General features: G+C 39.5%; 1 protein-coding gene across 3 annotated transcripts in view; it reads right to left on the bottom strand.

The window, feature by feature from the left end:
- Positions 1-11,659: 11,659 nt before the first annotated feature.
- TXNDC16 (thioredoxin domain containing 16) overlaps positions 11,660-15,747 on the bottom strand; it is a 92,928-nt gene continuing 88,840 nt past the window's right edge. For all 3 annotated transcript variants that reach the window (XM_070378494.1, XM_070378493.1, XM_005899959.3), the window contains one exon: positions 11,660-13,422. In XM_070378494.1, coding sequence (XP_070234595.1) covers positions 13,154-13,422 — 269 coding nt within the window. In that variant the 3' untranslated portion in view covers positions 11,660-13,153. The remainder of the gene's footprint in view (positions 13,423-15,747) is intronic.

Raw genomic sequence — 15,747 nt, 5'->3', positions numbered from 1 at the left:
TTCATCTCCTTGGAAATTCCCTTAGCAACTTCTACTTATACTCAAAATTCAGCCCAAGTATCATCTCCCCTAGAAAGCTGTCTGGCCCTTAGCTTGTTTAGCTGCCCTGGATCCCCTGGGATTCCCTATCATCCTAGGCACCCCTCGGCCCTAGCACTCATAAGGCAACAGGCGAAAATGGTTTCCATATCTCCCGCACACACTGGATGCTAAGGTCGTTCAGGTAAAGGACAATGCCTGATTTCACTTTATATCCATAGTATTTGGCTTAGGGTCTGGCACTTATGGGCACCACAGATGGTTGAATGAATGAATAACGTGATCTAAAGATATGTTGCATGAAACTTCAGAATCAATTATGCCATGTGCAAGTGTTGCAATTACTGCATATTTTCTAATTTTTTGTGTAGCCAGCTTTTCTTTTTTTTAGGTGGGAGGAGGTGAACTCCACTTCTCTGATAAGCAAGTAGTCAGTCCAGTCACCTTGGATGATATTCCTTGTTCTTCAGAGAGTCATTTGAATGCTTCTTACTTGTTAAGCAAGTGTAAGCCAGGATCCTCTGGCTACAGAAAAGAGCACATGAAGTCCGCTCCCCCTGGGTAGGCAAAATTCAAGAAAGGGTGGACTTATTTGCATAAGGATATCTTATGCAGATAAGACTCTGAGAGGTCTTCCCAGTGGGCCAGAGTGACCCTCAACCATGCTCAGGAGCAGGGAAGATGGGAAGGAAGAGTCCCCAAAACAAACCTTTGAGGGTAGAAAGTTATGATAATTTTTGACTGAATGCATGACTGAACTGATAGAGAACAGCAACAAAGAGCCTGAGTCTCAAGAGATGGCAGATGTCAGAACTGCCTCAACCCTGCCTCAGGGGGCACTGGCACCCTGGGCAGGTAGCTATGTATGAACCAAGGGAGCTGGTCATTAAGAGATGCAACAACTGGGGGGATCCAGGCCTTCCCTGGAGAAGGCAATGGCACCCCACCCCAGTGTTCTTGCCTGGAGAATCCCAGGGACGGCGGAGCCTGGTGGGCTGTCTATGGGGTCGCACAGAGTCGGACACGACTGAAGCGACTTAGCAGCAGCCGCAGCAGGCCTTCCCTTGGCATGGAGCTTCTCATTGGAGAGCTTGTGAGTCATCTTCACTGCTATGACTCGGGTGTGTCTTCAGACCAGCACTAAGAAGAAAAAAAGCAGCAGACCAGTTATAATCCACCCCCTCATCTCCCACTTTTCCTCCTTGTGCCAGAGACTATGAGTTGGTTGCATTATTTTCCATTGCTGTTTCCCAATAAGAGATTGGGAAACCAAATACATGACTTACTTCCCAGCTCTTTTGTAGGTAGGAGTAGTTCTGGTCCAAGCATGATACACAAACAGAAGTCTCCCAGGACTTCTGATTACCCTTTTGGTTTTCCATATAAAATGGGGAAAGACCCATCTGGCACCACCCTCCCTCCTTTTTTACTGCCTTAAATACATTGCTGGACACTTGAGCCTCAGCAAGTGCCTTGCAGAGAAGGGGAAACAAGCCATTACAATATGGATGGCAAAGCAAAAAACAGAACCTAGTGCTACCATGGAACTGCTGTATCTGCAGACTTCTCATCAGGTAAAACAAAACCCTACATATTTAAGCTACTGTCAGGTTATCTGTTACGTGCAGTTAAAGCATTCTTAGTTGATATGACACTCACACCCCCAGTAGTATTCATCAGACACTAGCACAAGCGATACCTAGATATACGGGGGATGCTGCCCTTAACAGGACATCTGGATGTGTGCTACTCAGTTCAGAATGATGCTCTTAGGCCTTGTACTCTGGGATGCCTGGGGAGACACTGTAGGTATAATTATGCTAATTTTTAAAGTTTAGGTTGGAAGAGCAAACTCCAATTCTAAGGCAAATATGGAGTATATTTATGATCAAATGATTCTTCTACAACCTCTATTTCCAGACGTCTGTGTGAACACTAAATATAGATTTAACCAGAGAGTGAAAGAAACATTTTTCTAATGTTATATATGGAAAGGAAAAGTAAATTGAATGAGAAGCATGTTCCAACATAGGCATCTCAAACTCTAAAAATGAGAAGTGAAATATTTAGGTCAAATACAAACCAAATTATTAGTAGTGGTTAACACTTGGTTCTGTAATTAGAGTCAGAGAGAAGTGAGACAACTATTGTGCTTTTTTAGATTTCCTTATTCTTTGAATTTTTGTTACAAGAATGTATTACTTTGCTAATAGGAAAAAGTTTCTGATAAATAAAACCACCTCTAAGAAGGTTTTTATCAAATGCTCTCTATGCATTCTCCGATTTAATCCACAACACTATGTGATGAGCAGTATGTTCAATAAAGAAACTAAGACGTAAAAACTTCAAGTAACTTCACAACACCATACAGCTAGCTATTGAAAGAATAAGGACTTGAAGACTCTTCAGTCCAAATCAGCCCATACTCTAAGTACAGGGCAATACCGCCTCTCCCAGATGTTTCTGGATATGTAGATATTTTTAACTCTTTTTACCAAACCTGAATAAGAAACATGTTCTAACATAGGCATCTCAAAAACTAAAAATAAGAAGTGAAATATTTCGGTCAAATACAAAACAAATTGTTAGTAATAACAACTGAATGATGCTTTCCTTAGACTCTTTTTAAGGAAACTCTTCCAATAACTTCCTCCCCTCTCCCCTCTCTCCTTCCCTCGAGTACAATTATCTTTAGAAACAAGAATGATCCTATCTTGTTTCAGTGTCTCACTAGGAATTACTTACTATTCACACTTGTCAAGACCATGTAAAGCTGATGCATCCTTAGAGTTCCACTCTGGTAAGTTTGGGGAAGGGATTTAAATGCATTGGTTACTCTTAGTATAAGAAACCATGCACTCAGGAGGAGTTTCATGGCACAAAGAACTGGTAGCAGGTTGTGTTGTTTCTCTAGCCAGGAAATATGTTTAGGTGAGAGTAAAATTAGTTTTTCAGAAACAGACTTTGTAACTATTATAAACTATCTACGTAAGAAACAGAAAATTAGGACTGCGCCTAAGGTCAGAGGAAATGAGTACTTTATTTGGTTAAAAGGCTGACGTGAAATTTCACCTACTATAAGTCAGAACGGCTGTCTGGAGTATTTCGCAAGACTCCAGATTCTCATCTGTTTTTTTAATAGCTCTTGAGGTCTATACAAGAACTTGGCCCTGGCTTATCCAAACTAAGTCTTGGATGATCTTAGTTAAAAAAAAAAAAAAAAAAAAAAGTATTTTAAAAGACTATGAAATTACAACCTACAACCATAAAGTGTGAGAACATGAAACAACTCTAAGTGGGAGAGATGTTCGAATTCTCTGCTTATTCAATAATCCAGCAATAGGCCATTTTAGTATTATTTTTACGTATTATATGTACTGACTTTTCAGTCCAAAAAGAAGTATTGCAGTATTTTTTCAGTGCAAAAAAAAAAAAAAAAGACAGAAAAGCCTTTATATGGTATCATGCCACTAAATGAATATTAAAAAAGACTCAGATTTAACTCCAAGTCTTGCCATTAATAAACTGTATGACTCCCAGATTTTCATCTAAAGCTTAGACTTGCATACTCATCCCCTTAACTCTACATACCCTAGTTATCATTTGGTCTTTCTTTTCCCCCTAGATTAATTGCACTGGAGGGCATGTTCTGTATGATTTTAGTCCTTTAACAATTATTGAGACTTGCTTTATGGCTCAGCACATGTCAGTTTTTATAAATGTTCCATGTATGCACAAAAAGAATGAATATTCTGTGGTCAAGCAAAGTAAGATTATTAAATGAAACTCGATAATTTGTGAACTATTAACCTTGTGTCATATAGTTTAAAACTGCTATTCAGTTCAGTTCAGTCACTCAGTCGTGTCCGACTCTTTGCGACCCGATGGAATGGCAATAAACACTCCAGTGTTCTTGCCTGGAGAATCCCAGGGACCTGGAAGCCTGGTGGGCTGCCGTCTATAGGATCGCACAGAGTTGGACACGACTGAAGCGACTTAGCAGCAGCAGCAGGACTGCAGCACACTAGGCCTCCCTGCCCATCACCAACTCCTGAAGCTTGCTCAAACCCATGTCCATTGAGTCAGTGATGCCATCCAACCATCTCATCCTCTGTCATCCCCATCCCCTCTTGCCTTCAATCTTTCCCAGCATCAGGGTCTTTTCCAATGAGTCAGCTCTTCACATCAGGTGGCCAGAGTATTGGAGTTTCAGGTTCACCCTCAGTCTTTCCAATGAATATTCAGGACTTGCTTCCTTTAGGATGGACTGATTTGATCTCCTTGCAGTCCAAGGGACTCTTAAGAGTCTTTTCCAACACCGCAGTTCAAAAGCATCAATTCTTCGGCGCTCAGCTCTCACATCCATACATGACTACTGGAAAAACCATAGCTTTGACTAGATGGACCTTTGTTGGCAAAGTAATGTCTCTGTGTTTTAATATGCTGTCTAGCTTGGTCATAGCTTTTCTTCCAAGGAGCAAGGGTCTTTTAATTTCATGACTGCAGTCACCATCTGCAGTGATTTTGGAGCCCAAGAAAATAAAGTCTCTCACCGTTTCCTTTGTTTCCCCATCTATTTGCCATGAAGTGATGGGACCAGATGCCATGATCTTCGTTTTCTGAATGTTGAGTTTTAAGCCAACTTTTTCACTGTCCTCTTTCACTTTCATCAAGAGGCTCTTTAGTTCTTCTTTGCTTTCTGCCATAAAGTGTGTCATTCATGTATCTGAGGTTATTGATATTTCTCCCAGCAATCTTCCTTCCAGCTGTGCTTCATCCAGCCCGGCATTTCACATGATGTACTCTGCATATAAGTTAAATAAGCACGGTGACAATAGACAGCCTGCCATACTCCTTTCCTGATTTGGAACCAGTCTGTTGTTAGATGTCCAGTTCTATGCTTCCTGACCTGCATCCAGATTTCTCAGGAGGCAGGTCAGGTAGTCTGGTATTCCCATCTCTTTCAGAACTTTCCACAGTTTCTTGTGATCCACACAGTCAAAGGCTTTGGTGTAGTCAATAAACCCGGGAATCTGGCAAAGGGACTGAGAACCCCCAGGGAATTTGACTTTGGAGGCCAGTGGGAATTGATTACAGAACTTACACAGGCCTGGGGAAAGAGTTTTGGAAGGCACAAACAAAACCTTGTGCACACCAGGACCGAGGAGAAAGAAGCAGTGACCCCACAAGAGACTGACTCAGACTTGCCCGTGAGTGTCCAGGAGTCTCTGGTGGAGGCGTAGGTCGGCAGTGGCCTGCTACAGGGTCGGGGGCACTGATTGCAGCAATGGGTGCATGGGATCTTTTGAAGGAGGTCACCACTATCTTCATTACCTCCACCATAGTTTGGTCTCAGGTCAAACAAGAGGGAGAGAACACAGCCCTGCCCAACAACAGAAAATTGGATTAAAGATTTACTGAGCATGGCCCTGCCTATAAGAATAAGACCCAGTTTCCCTCACAGTCAGTCTCTCCTACCTGGAAGCTTCCATAAGCCTCTTATCCTTATTAGTCATTGGGCAGACAGAATGAAAACCATAGTCACAGAAAACTAATCAAACTGATCACATGGACCACAGTTTTGTCTAACTAAATGAAACTATGAGCCATGCCCTATAGGGTCACCCAAGATGGATGGGTCACATTGGAGAGTTCTGAAAAAACGTGGTCCACTGGAGAAGGCACTGGCAAACCACTTCCGTATTCTTGCCTTGAGAACCCCATGAACGGTATGAAAACTGTTATTAGGTGATCACGAATTTACAAGTGTTACAAATTGAACATTTTATTATTATGAAGTGATTCTTTATCTTCAATAATGCTTTTTGCCTTAATGTCTTTCTTATCTGATATTAAGGCTGTCTAATCTGACCAACTTTTTCTTACCTAGAAACTGAATGGCATTTCTTTTTCTGTCCTTTTACCTTTAACCTTTCTGTATATTTAACGTGTCTTTTATAAACTCTGTGTAGTTGACTTTTTGATCCCACCTGATGCTCTTTTAATTGGAATATTTGACCCATTTGCACTTGTTTACTAGCAGTTCTGTTTAAATTGCTGTCTTATTTTGTGCTATTTATCCCACCTGTTCTATGTTTCATTTATTTTCCTTTCTTGCTGTTGATTATTTTTGATACCTTCATTTTTTCCCTCTCACTGTGTGAAAGTTTTCTATCCTTTTAGTGGATACCCTAAAAATTACAAAATGCATACTTACTGCCTGTCATAAGCTAAGATTAATCAATAACCATCTCCATTTCCCAGGGAACTTAAGAGTACATTATCTCTATTGACTCCTTTCCCTACTTATACATTGTTGTTGTTAATATGTTAATTCCATCATGTTTTCTTTTAAGTTTTGCATTTATGAGTGTTTCATGCTCTCATTCAGATTCACCCATGTATTTATCACTTTGCTCCTTTATGTCTTTTGTCTTCTCTGCCCTCCCATCTGGGATCTCTTTCCTTCCACATGAAATAAATATCCGGAATCTCCTTATTTTTCTTGATGGCCACTCAGTTCTGAACTGTGTTTATCTTATCCTTTTTTCAAAAAAAAAAATTTCACTGGATATAAATTCTGGGTTAGAAAATATTTTTCTTGCAACCTTTTGAAAATATCCTGCCACAGCCTTTGATTCAGCTGTTGTCCAGCTTCCAATAGTATGGATGTAATTGGTCTTTTTCTTTGACATCTTTTAAGATTCTCTTTGCCTTCGATCTGTAGTTTCACTGTGTGTCTAGTGTGGATTTCTTTTTATTTAATCCACTTAGAAATTTATAAACTTCTGAATTTGTGAATTGGTATCTTTCATCATTCTGGAAAATCCTCAGTAATTGTCTCCATATTTGGTATCTCTGCCCCCATTCTCCCTCTTCTTGTGGAATACCTATTAGTTATTAACAGATGTTAATCTTTCTCTCTCCATCATCCTGGACTTTTAATCTCTTTTCTGTATGTTTCATCTTTTTATCTTTCTGTGGTATATTTTGGATAATTTTTATCATCTGTCTTCTAGTTATCGCTTTCTTTTCAGCTGTGTCTAATTTAAATTTTTAATCTTAGTTATTGCAATCTTATTTATAAAAGTTCTCTGTTGGTTCTTTTTCAAGTCCACTTTGGTGACTTTATTGTTGCCTGTTTTCTGCAGATATGCTCAAGTTTACCTTTTGTTTTTCCAGTAAATCCTTTAACACATTCATCATGTTAAAAGTCTCTGCCTCACAATTTCCAATATCTGGGTCATTTCTGAGTTTAGTTGTGTCATTTGTTTCATCTCTTGACTATGAATTGTTTTACTTTTTTTTTAAGTCTTAGAATTTTTGAATGCCACACATCTTGTGAAGAACAGTTGAGAAAGATAAATAATATTTATACATGGCCACTAGTGTGAGGGACTGAATGAATCAAGTCAGTGAAAACAGGCTTGGCTTTTATTATTTTTACCTTTGGTGTAATACAGTCTGTGTACCTTCAGGGATGGGCTGAAGTCATCTTGCACTTGGGTCAGACCTGGGTGCCAGAGGATCTGTTCTCCTTCTCCACCCTCAGCTTTGAGCCAGTCCTGCTTACCTGCATCACCCCACAGTCTCAAGCTCCCCCAGTGGTGAACTGCACTTCTCCCATAGAGAGCAGATCTCCGCTTGGTGTTGGTACAGTATCCTGGGCGCAAGAGGTTTTCTACCTCTCCCCAGGGGCCAAAGGTTTTTGCATTTACTCCTTCCCCAGAGGCAGTTGGTCTGTGCCTGGGCCCTGGAGGCAGGAAGTTATGCTCTCTCCAGCAGTGGTTAATGTTTTTCACTCAAAATAAAGAAAGTCTGAGGAAGTGGTCAGTTTCACTTCTGTCACCCGAGAACATCAGATCAACCACTAACTGCATGCCTGTTGTCTTTGAGGGATATCTTCTCACCACACTCCTGCCCCAATAGTTCTCATAGCACCCAGTAGAAGCTGGTGGAAAGGAGCTCCAAGGAGAATGTGAACTGTCGTGTCAAAGCTCCCACTTCAGTTCAGTCGCTCAGTTGTGTCCGACTCTTCACAACCCCATGGACCTCAGCACGCCAGGCCTCCCTGTCCATCACCAACTCCCAGGGCTTGCTCAAGCTCATCTCCATTGAGTCGGTGATGCCATCTAACCATCTTATCCTCTGTTGTCCCCTTCTCCTCCTGCCTCCAATCTTTCCCAGCATCAGGGTCTTTTCCAATGAGTCAACTCTTCACATCAGGTGGCCAAAGTATTGGAGTTTCAGCCTCAACATCAGTTCTTCCAATGAACACTCAGGACTGATCTCCTTTAGGATGGACTGGTTGGATCTCCTTGCAGTCCAAGGGACTCTCAAGAGTCTTCTCCAACACCACAGTTCAAAAGCATCAATGCTTCAACGCTCAGCTTTCTTTATAGTCCAACTCTCACATCCATACATGACTGCTGGAAAAACCATAGCCTTGACTAGACAGACCTTTGTTGGCAAAGTAATGTCTCTGCTTTTTAATATGCCTCTAGGTTGGTCATAACTTTCCTTCCAGGGAGTAAGAATCTCTTAATTTCATGGCTTCAGTCACCATCTGCAGTAATCCTGGAGCCCCCAAAAATAAAGTCTGTCACTGTTTCCATTGTTTCCCCATCCATTTGCCATGAAGTGATGCGACGGGATGCCCATGATCTTAGTTTTCTGAATGTCGAGCTTTAAGCCAACTTTTTCACTCTCCCCTTTCACTTTCATCAAGAGGCTCTTTAGTTCTTCTTCACTTTTTGCCATAAGGGTGGTGTCATCTGCATATCTGAGGTTATTGATATTTCTCCCAGCAATCTTGATTTCAGGTTGCGCTTCCTCCAGCCCAGTGTTTCTCATGATGTACTCTGTATATAAGTTAAATAAGCAGGGTGACAATATACAGCCTTGACATACTCCTTTTCCTATTTGGAACCAGTCTGTTGTTCCATGTCCAGTTCTAACTGTTGCTTCCTGACCTGCATACAGGTTTCTCAAGAGGCAGGTCAGGTGGTCTCATATTCCCACCTCTTTCAGAATTTTCCACAGTTTATTGTGATCCACACAAAGGCTTTGGCATATAATAAATAAATAGTCTATATATATATATAAATATATATATATATATAAAAAAATAAATATATAGTCTCTCTCTCTATATATATATATATATATATATATATATATAGAGTCAATAAAGCAGAAATAGATGTTTTTCTGGAACTCTCTTGCTTTTTTGATGATCCAGCAGATGTTGGCAATTTGATCTCTGGTTCCTCTGCCTTTTCTAAATCCAGCTTGAACATCTGGAAGTTCACAGCTCACATATTTATTGCTGAAGCCTGGCTTAGAGAATTTTCAGCATTACTTTACTAGCATGTGAGATGAGTACAATTGTGCGGTAGTTTGAACATTCTTTGGCATTGCCTTTCTTTGGGATTGGAATGAAAACTGACTTCTCCCACTCCTGTGGCCACTGCTGAGTTTTCCAATTTGCTGGCATATTGAGTGCAGCACTTTCACAGCATTATCTTTTAGGATTTGAAATAGCTCAACTGGAATTCCATCACCTCCACTAACTTTGTTTGTAGTGATGCTTCCTAAGGCCCACTTGACTTCACATTCCAGGATGTCTGGCTCTAGGTAAGTTATCATACCTTGATTATCTTGGTCATGAAGATCTTTTTTGTATAGTTCTTCTGTGTATTCTTGCCACCTCTTCTTAATATCTTCTGCTTCTGTTAGGTCCATACCATTTTTGTCTTTTATCGAGCCCATCTTTGCATGATGTTCCCTTGGTATCTGTAATTTCTTGAAGAGATCTCTAGTCTTTCCCATTCTATTGTTTTCCTCTATTTCTTTGCAGTGATCACTGAGGAAGGCTTTCTTATCCCCAAGAAAAAGAAATGCAAAAAAAGCAAAATGGCTGTCTGAGGAGGCCTTAAAAATAGCTGTGAACAGAAGAGAAGTGGAAAGCAAAGGAGAAAAGGAAAGATATAAGCATCTGAATGCAGAGTTCCAAAGAATAGCAAGGGGAGATAAGCTCCCACTTACTCTAAGCTAATATTCAGTCCATACTTGCCCCTAAATTCTTCAAAAGTTTAGCTGATTTTTGTTGGGAGATACTTTTTCATGGGTCTCTCATGTTTGTGCATGATCTATGGAGAGGCACTGACTGCCTCTGTTCTGTCTCAACCACCTTCTCAGCTGGAGTAAAAAGAGATAGCATCTTCCTTGGGAAGAGACACATTTGATTACTGTCTACTGTAATGAAGATGTCTCCCTCCAGAGCAAAGGACCAGCATGCTTAACAGTCATTATAAAATATTTAGGTTCCTGGAGCTCAGAGTACCTCCCTGAAATGCAACCCACTGCATGTATAGGTGTCACCTGGCCCTTTTCTCATTGCCCTATGGGACTGGGGATCAGGGAACCAGCACAGATACTGACACTGATTGATACTACTAGGTTCAGTAATGAAGTCCCTTGTCTCTGATACAAGAAACTGTGGCAAGCTAACTTATAAGTTGCAGGCAGGGACACATCTTAGATCTTTCCAAGTGTCTTTACTGGCAGCCTCCTATTCTCTGCCAAAGGTGAAACAGTTCGTGTATTCTAAGAGGCCTGTCATTCTGGAATTCAGTTCCTTTGGCTGCCTTCTCTGATGTGTAATAGAAAAGTTTTCATTTTTGTTTTCTTATTAAGATGGGAGGAACATTCTCTTGCAGCTTTCGACATCTTAAATGGAAGCACAACTCCCAAGGTATACCTATTTGATTATTTTCTATTACCAATGATAGACACTTACAGATCTTTGAATATAATGTTCTGCCTAGGCATGTTTAGTTAGTTTTTAAAAGAAGCATAAGTTTGGGTAATGAACTCCAGGAAATGTGAAATGAATGAAATATTTCATCATAAGGGCTGGACCAAGGATGTTTCTTCCAGCATAGGTGAGTCAGGAGACGGTAAAATAATTTGATTCATGAGGAATGAAATGTTTCTCAGAAAGTACATATGCACTGGCCAACTCTTACAGAGATTCAGGGAGACACATAGGAAAACTTCAACACTTGAAGGTAGAGAGAGAACGTCTGAAACTCTTACAGATCGACAGGAGGCTGTGACAGAAACTCCTGAAAAGAATAAAAGGCTAGGTAGGAGCACAGCAAGTGGTGTTTTGAGGATTCACAGATTTTCTCTTTGCTGTTTTTTTTTTTCCCTCTCCACACCCACGCTCCCTTTTCTTAGCAAACAGAATCTAGATTTCTTCTGTAAGGCTCACCTCTTCTGTATTGTGGAAATCTGGTTAGGGCTGCCAGTTAGTCTTCCCCTAACCAACATTCCCAGGAGTCCCTGAGACATGAAAGACAGAAAAACAGCTGGAGAGAAAGACAGAAAAATTACTGAGCTGGTTGGTTCCTGCTATACAAATCCCCAAACAGCTTTTGTTTGTATTTTTTCAAAGCATAGCTTAACTCTATGAATTACCAATATTCTTACTTTGCTTAAGTTAATCAAAGCTAAATTTCTGTTGCTTGCAACCAAAGAAATGCTACTGATACAGGGAAAGTGGTCCAACAGACAGCATGACAGAGGCCACAGGAAGCTTTTAAAGGTAGCCTGAAATCCAGATACTTTATTTAAAATTATTTTAAAAACACATATTAATAACTGTCAAAATTTCTGGCTATGGTACAATGACTAATTGATTTCAAGTTTTTATGTGCTTGCAGTTAATGGTTAGGCTGGTGACATTTTACTATACAAGCTATATTTGGAGTTCACTCTCATATCTCCCATGTAAGAAATAAAAAACAAATGAGAATGAACTGAAATAATACAGATTACATGTCATAACAAAAACATCTAGGAAAGGTGCTGGGAGGAGCAAATGATCTATGTTACAATGAAATATACAGTTGACCCTTGAATAATGTGGGGTTTAGGGGAGCCAACCCCCAAACAAACAGCAATTTTACAGTTAGCCCTCCATATCCATGGTTCCACATCTGCAGAGTCAATCAACCACGGACGCGATAGTACTGTAGAAAGTATTCAGTGAAGGAAATCTACATGTAAGTAGAATGGTGCAGTTCACATCTGGGTTGGTCTAAGGGGCAACTGTATATATATGAGAATTATATATATATTATATGTAATATATATTATTATATATAAGAGAATCATTATATAACATATATAACATAATATATATTATATATATCTTACTCTGCATTCTTTTTAGGGTTATTTCATTACTTTAAAAATATAAGGGAATTTAACAGTTTGCCCAGATTAGTTTAACTCAAACTTGGGATTATTGACAATTAGGCAGGATAATTCTTTGTTTGGGGCGGGAGGAGCTGTCCAATGTGTTGTAAGATGCTTATTAGCATCCCTGGCTTCTACTTAGCCCCACTATACACCAGTAATGCCCCTAGTAATGATGATCAAAAATGCCTCTTGACATTATCAAATGCCCCCTCTGGGGGCAAAACTCTCCCCTGATTAAGAAACACTGGTTTTATAGAAAGAGACTCACAGACTTAGAGAATGAACTTATGGTTGTTAGGGAGTTTGGGATGGACATGTACACATTGCTATGTTTAAAATAAATAACCAAGAAAGACCAACTGTATAGCACAAGGAACTCTGCTCCATATTGTGTGGCAGACTGGATGGGAGTGGAGTTTACATGAATATGTATGGCTTCACTTGTGTCACCAGACATATGTGGCTACTGAGCACTTGAAACGTAGCTACTCTGAAGTGAGATGTGTAGTAAGCGTAAAATATGCACTGGATTTTGAAGACTTGATACAAAAAAAGAATGTAAAATAACTCACAATTTTTATGTTAACTGAACTATTTTGGGGTGGTATACTTAAATTGGGTGAAATAAAATTAATTACACCTGCTCAGTTTTATATTAATGTGGCTACAGAAAATTCTAAATTACATATATTGCACATTATATTTCATTGAACAGCCCTGATCTAGAAACTTGAAATGATTCAGTATTACTTTTTAGTGAAATAAATTCTCAAGTCTATCAAACGAGCCAAAAAGACTTTGGGAAGCTTTTCACAGCCCCATAAAATTAGCTCACTTTTGAGTATCATAATTCTTGATTATCATGCCTGAGCGGTTTTTTGATTTCTTCAAGCCAACTACTTCTGCTCGAATGCTTCATTTTCGATGTTCCAATCGATTCCTCTGTGATGGCAGATTTATCGTCAGGCTGTTCTTTATCACTTTCATGCATGTCAGTTTCTTTTATACACTCGGGAACTTTCCTAGCAAGATGCTCAGATGCTGCCGCATCCATCATACTTAGAAAATCATAAGCAGGCAGAGGAGGTTTCCATTCCTGAGCAGGTAAAACTTCTGCAAGGAAGGTAGAATCAAGGATTAAAGAGGAACAGATATAAAATCCCATCACATGAATATACTAGAAAATGTTTTCTTTTGAAAAATATATTTACAGGAGTGAAGGCCTTATTGGTTTTCTTTATCTATGGGAAAGCTACATTTTATTATCATCGTCTAAGAAACTTGATACATTTGTCAGTACCAGACATTTTCATTTATAGGCTGTGCTATTTTAAATAAAGACAGGTATTAATAGGCAAAAAACATAAAGGTTCATAATCTCGCTGCCTGTTAACCCTTACTGAGGGTTAAAAAATAGCAATATGTGTAATGAGATTACATACAGCCAGGGACAAGTTAAAATGAAGAAGTCTCTTGCTTCCCTCCTTCCTCCTGTCTTTATCCCCAAAGTACTGTAACTACAAATCATTCCAGATAAAAATTTTGGACTATATATATATATATATATTTTATATACATTGAAATTTAGAAAAGCTTTGGACCACATATATATATATAATTTAGAAAAATATCTTATATTTTAAAGCATTTTCTGTTTTGGAAGATTGCTATGGAATCAACTGTACTATAAACAGGCAGTGATTAGAAGCACTTAGGAGGGCTTCATGGCAGTGAGTCTTAACATTATTTTAAAATATTGGTCATTAAAAGAAGAAAAAGGATTTAAGCTGATAACATATATATGGGATAAATAGACTAGCTTTACTCCATTTAGTAAACAGATTTCACACAATTTCAGAGTTTAGATGCCTATTCAAAATACTACTTGAGAAATTACATAAGGAAAGGTGCAAACTAAACATTTAAAAATTAAATTCCAATGAAAGAATCTATATACTGTTATATGAAAAGAAAGTAAAGCTCATAAAGTAAAAACTCAAGCATCTCTCATAAATCAAATAAAAGCTTAGGACATTCATACAAACTCTAATTTGGGATTAAAACACAAACAAAAACCTGCATCAGTACATATGTATGTCTATACTCATTGATATGATTTCTTCACTCAGGCTCAAGAATATGAAATCCGTGGTACATCAGCAAGGTACTACATTTAAGTTACCCCTGTAACTGATGTTTCAAATTACAGTGTTGCCCAGATAACAGACTCAAATATAGTCTGCTGTCAGTGTCAACAGTGACAAATGGATAAAATAGTTTCTTGAATATAATGAATAGGTAAGAAGTAAAATAACTGTACTGTGCAATATGCAGATGAAGTATCTTTAAGAGAAGTCCAATTTAAAGCACAGCAAAGATTTAGCAATGTTTATTTTCATGGTAAGCACTGCAGCCTAGTCGGAGAAGGCAATGGCACCCCACTCCAGTACTTCTGCCTGGAAAATCCCATGGATGGAGGAGCCTGGTGGGCTGCAGTCCATGGGGTTGCTAGAGTCAGACACGACTGAGCGACTTCCCTTTCACTTTTCTCTTTCATGCATTGGAGAAGGAAATGGCAACCCACCCCAGTGTTCTTGCCTGGAGAATCCCAGGGATGGCGGAGCCGGTGGGCTGCCGTCTATGGGGTTGCACAGAGTCGGACACGACTGAAGCGACTTAGCAGCAGCAGCCTAGTGGTCTGAGACAATGACAAAATGCCTGAAACTGGACATTCTAATTCTGCTCAATATTTCCTCAGGAATGCCACAAAGATCTTAAATAAAACTGTACTCTCCTCACATATGGACAAGAAAGACGCTATTATCAAATTAATAATGATAATAATAATAATGACTAACACTGACTGAGGCTTTACTATGTATCAGGAATTATGTATTCAATCCTTACAACCTCATGAGGTAAGTACAATTATTATCCCAACTTTATATATGAGAAAACCAAGTCCTAGAAAGGTCAGAGAACTTGACCAAAATTAAGTGTAAATGTCAAATAAGAACAGCCAGTGGTCACAATTTCACAGAAATTAAGATGTGCAGCAAGCAAGGTGAGGCGGAGACCAGTGGCACCGTGTTACAGACGCGGGCTTTCCTAAGGGTAGCTACAACATTCGTGTCTCAGATCTGCCTCCCAGGATGTAGTGAGAGCAGGTCCTGGCAGCACGGAGGACGGGCCGCCAGACAGAAAGGTCCTGTGTGGACCTTGGCTTCTTCCCTGCTGCAGAGGCTGCAGGAATAACTTAAGATCAGGAGCAGTGATACAAAGAAATAATGGAAACCAGAGACATCACCATCATTGCAATGGAAGAAATACTAATCTCTCAGGAAACTCAGATAATTCTGATCCTTGGTAATGGTTTGAGTTGAGAAATCAAAGCCCCTAAGGAGGCCCCTTGTAGGAAAGGATCTTTATACAAAGAAT

Source organism: Bos mutus, chromosome 10 (assembly GCF_027580195.1).
Source record: "Bos mutus isolate GX-2022 chromosome 10, NWIPB_WYAK_1.1, whole genome shotgun sequence".
Lineage (NCBI taxonomy): Eukaryota > Metazoa > Chordata > Mammalia > Artiodactyla > Bovidae > Bos > Bos mutus.
The sequence above is the reverse complement of the archived record's forward strand: the minus strand, read 5'-3'. Positions and strand labels throughout refer to the sequence as shown.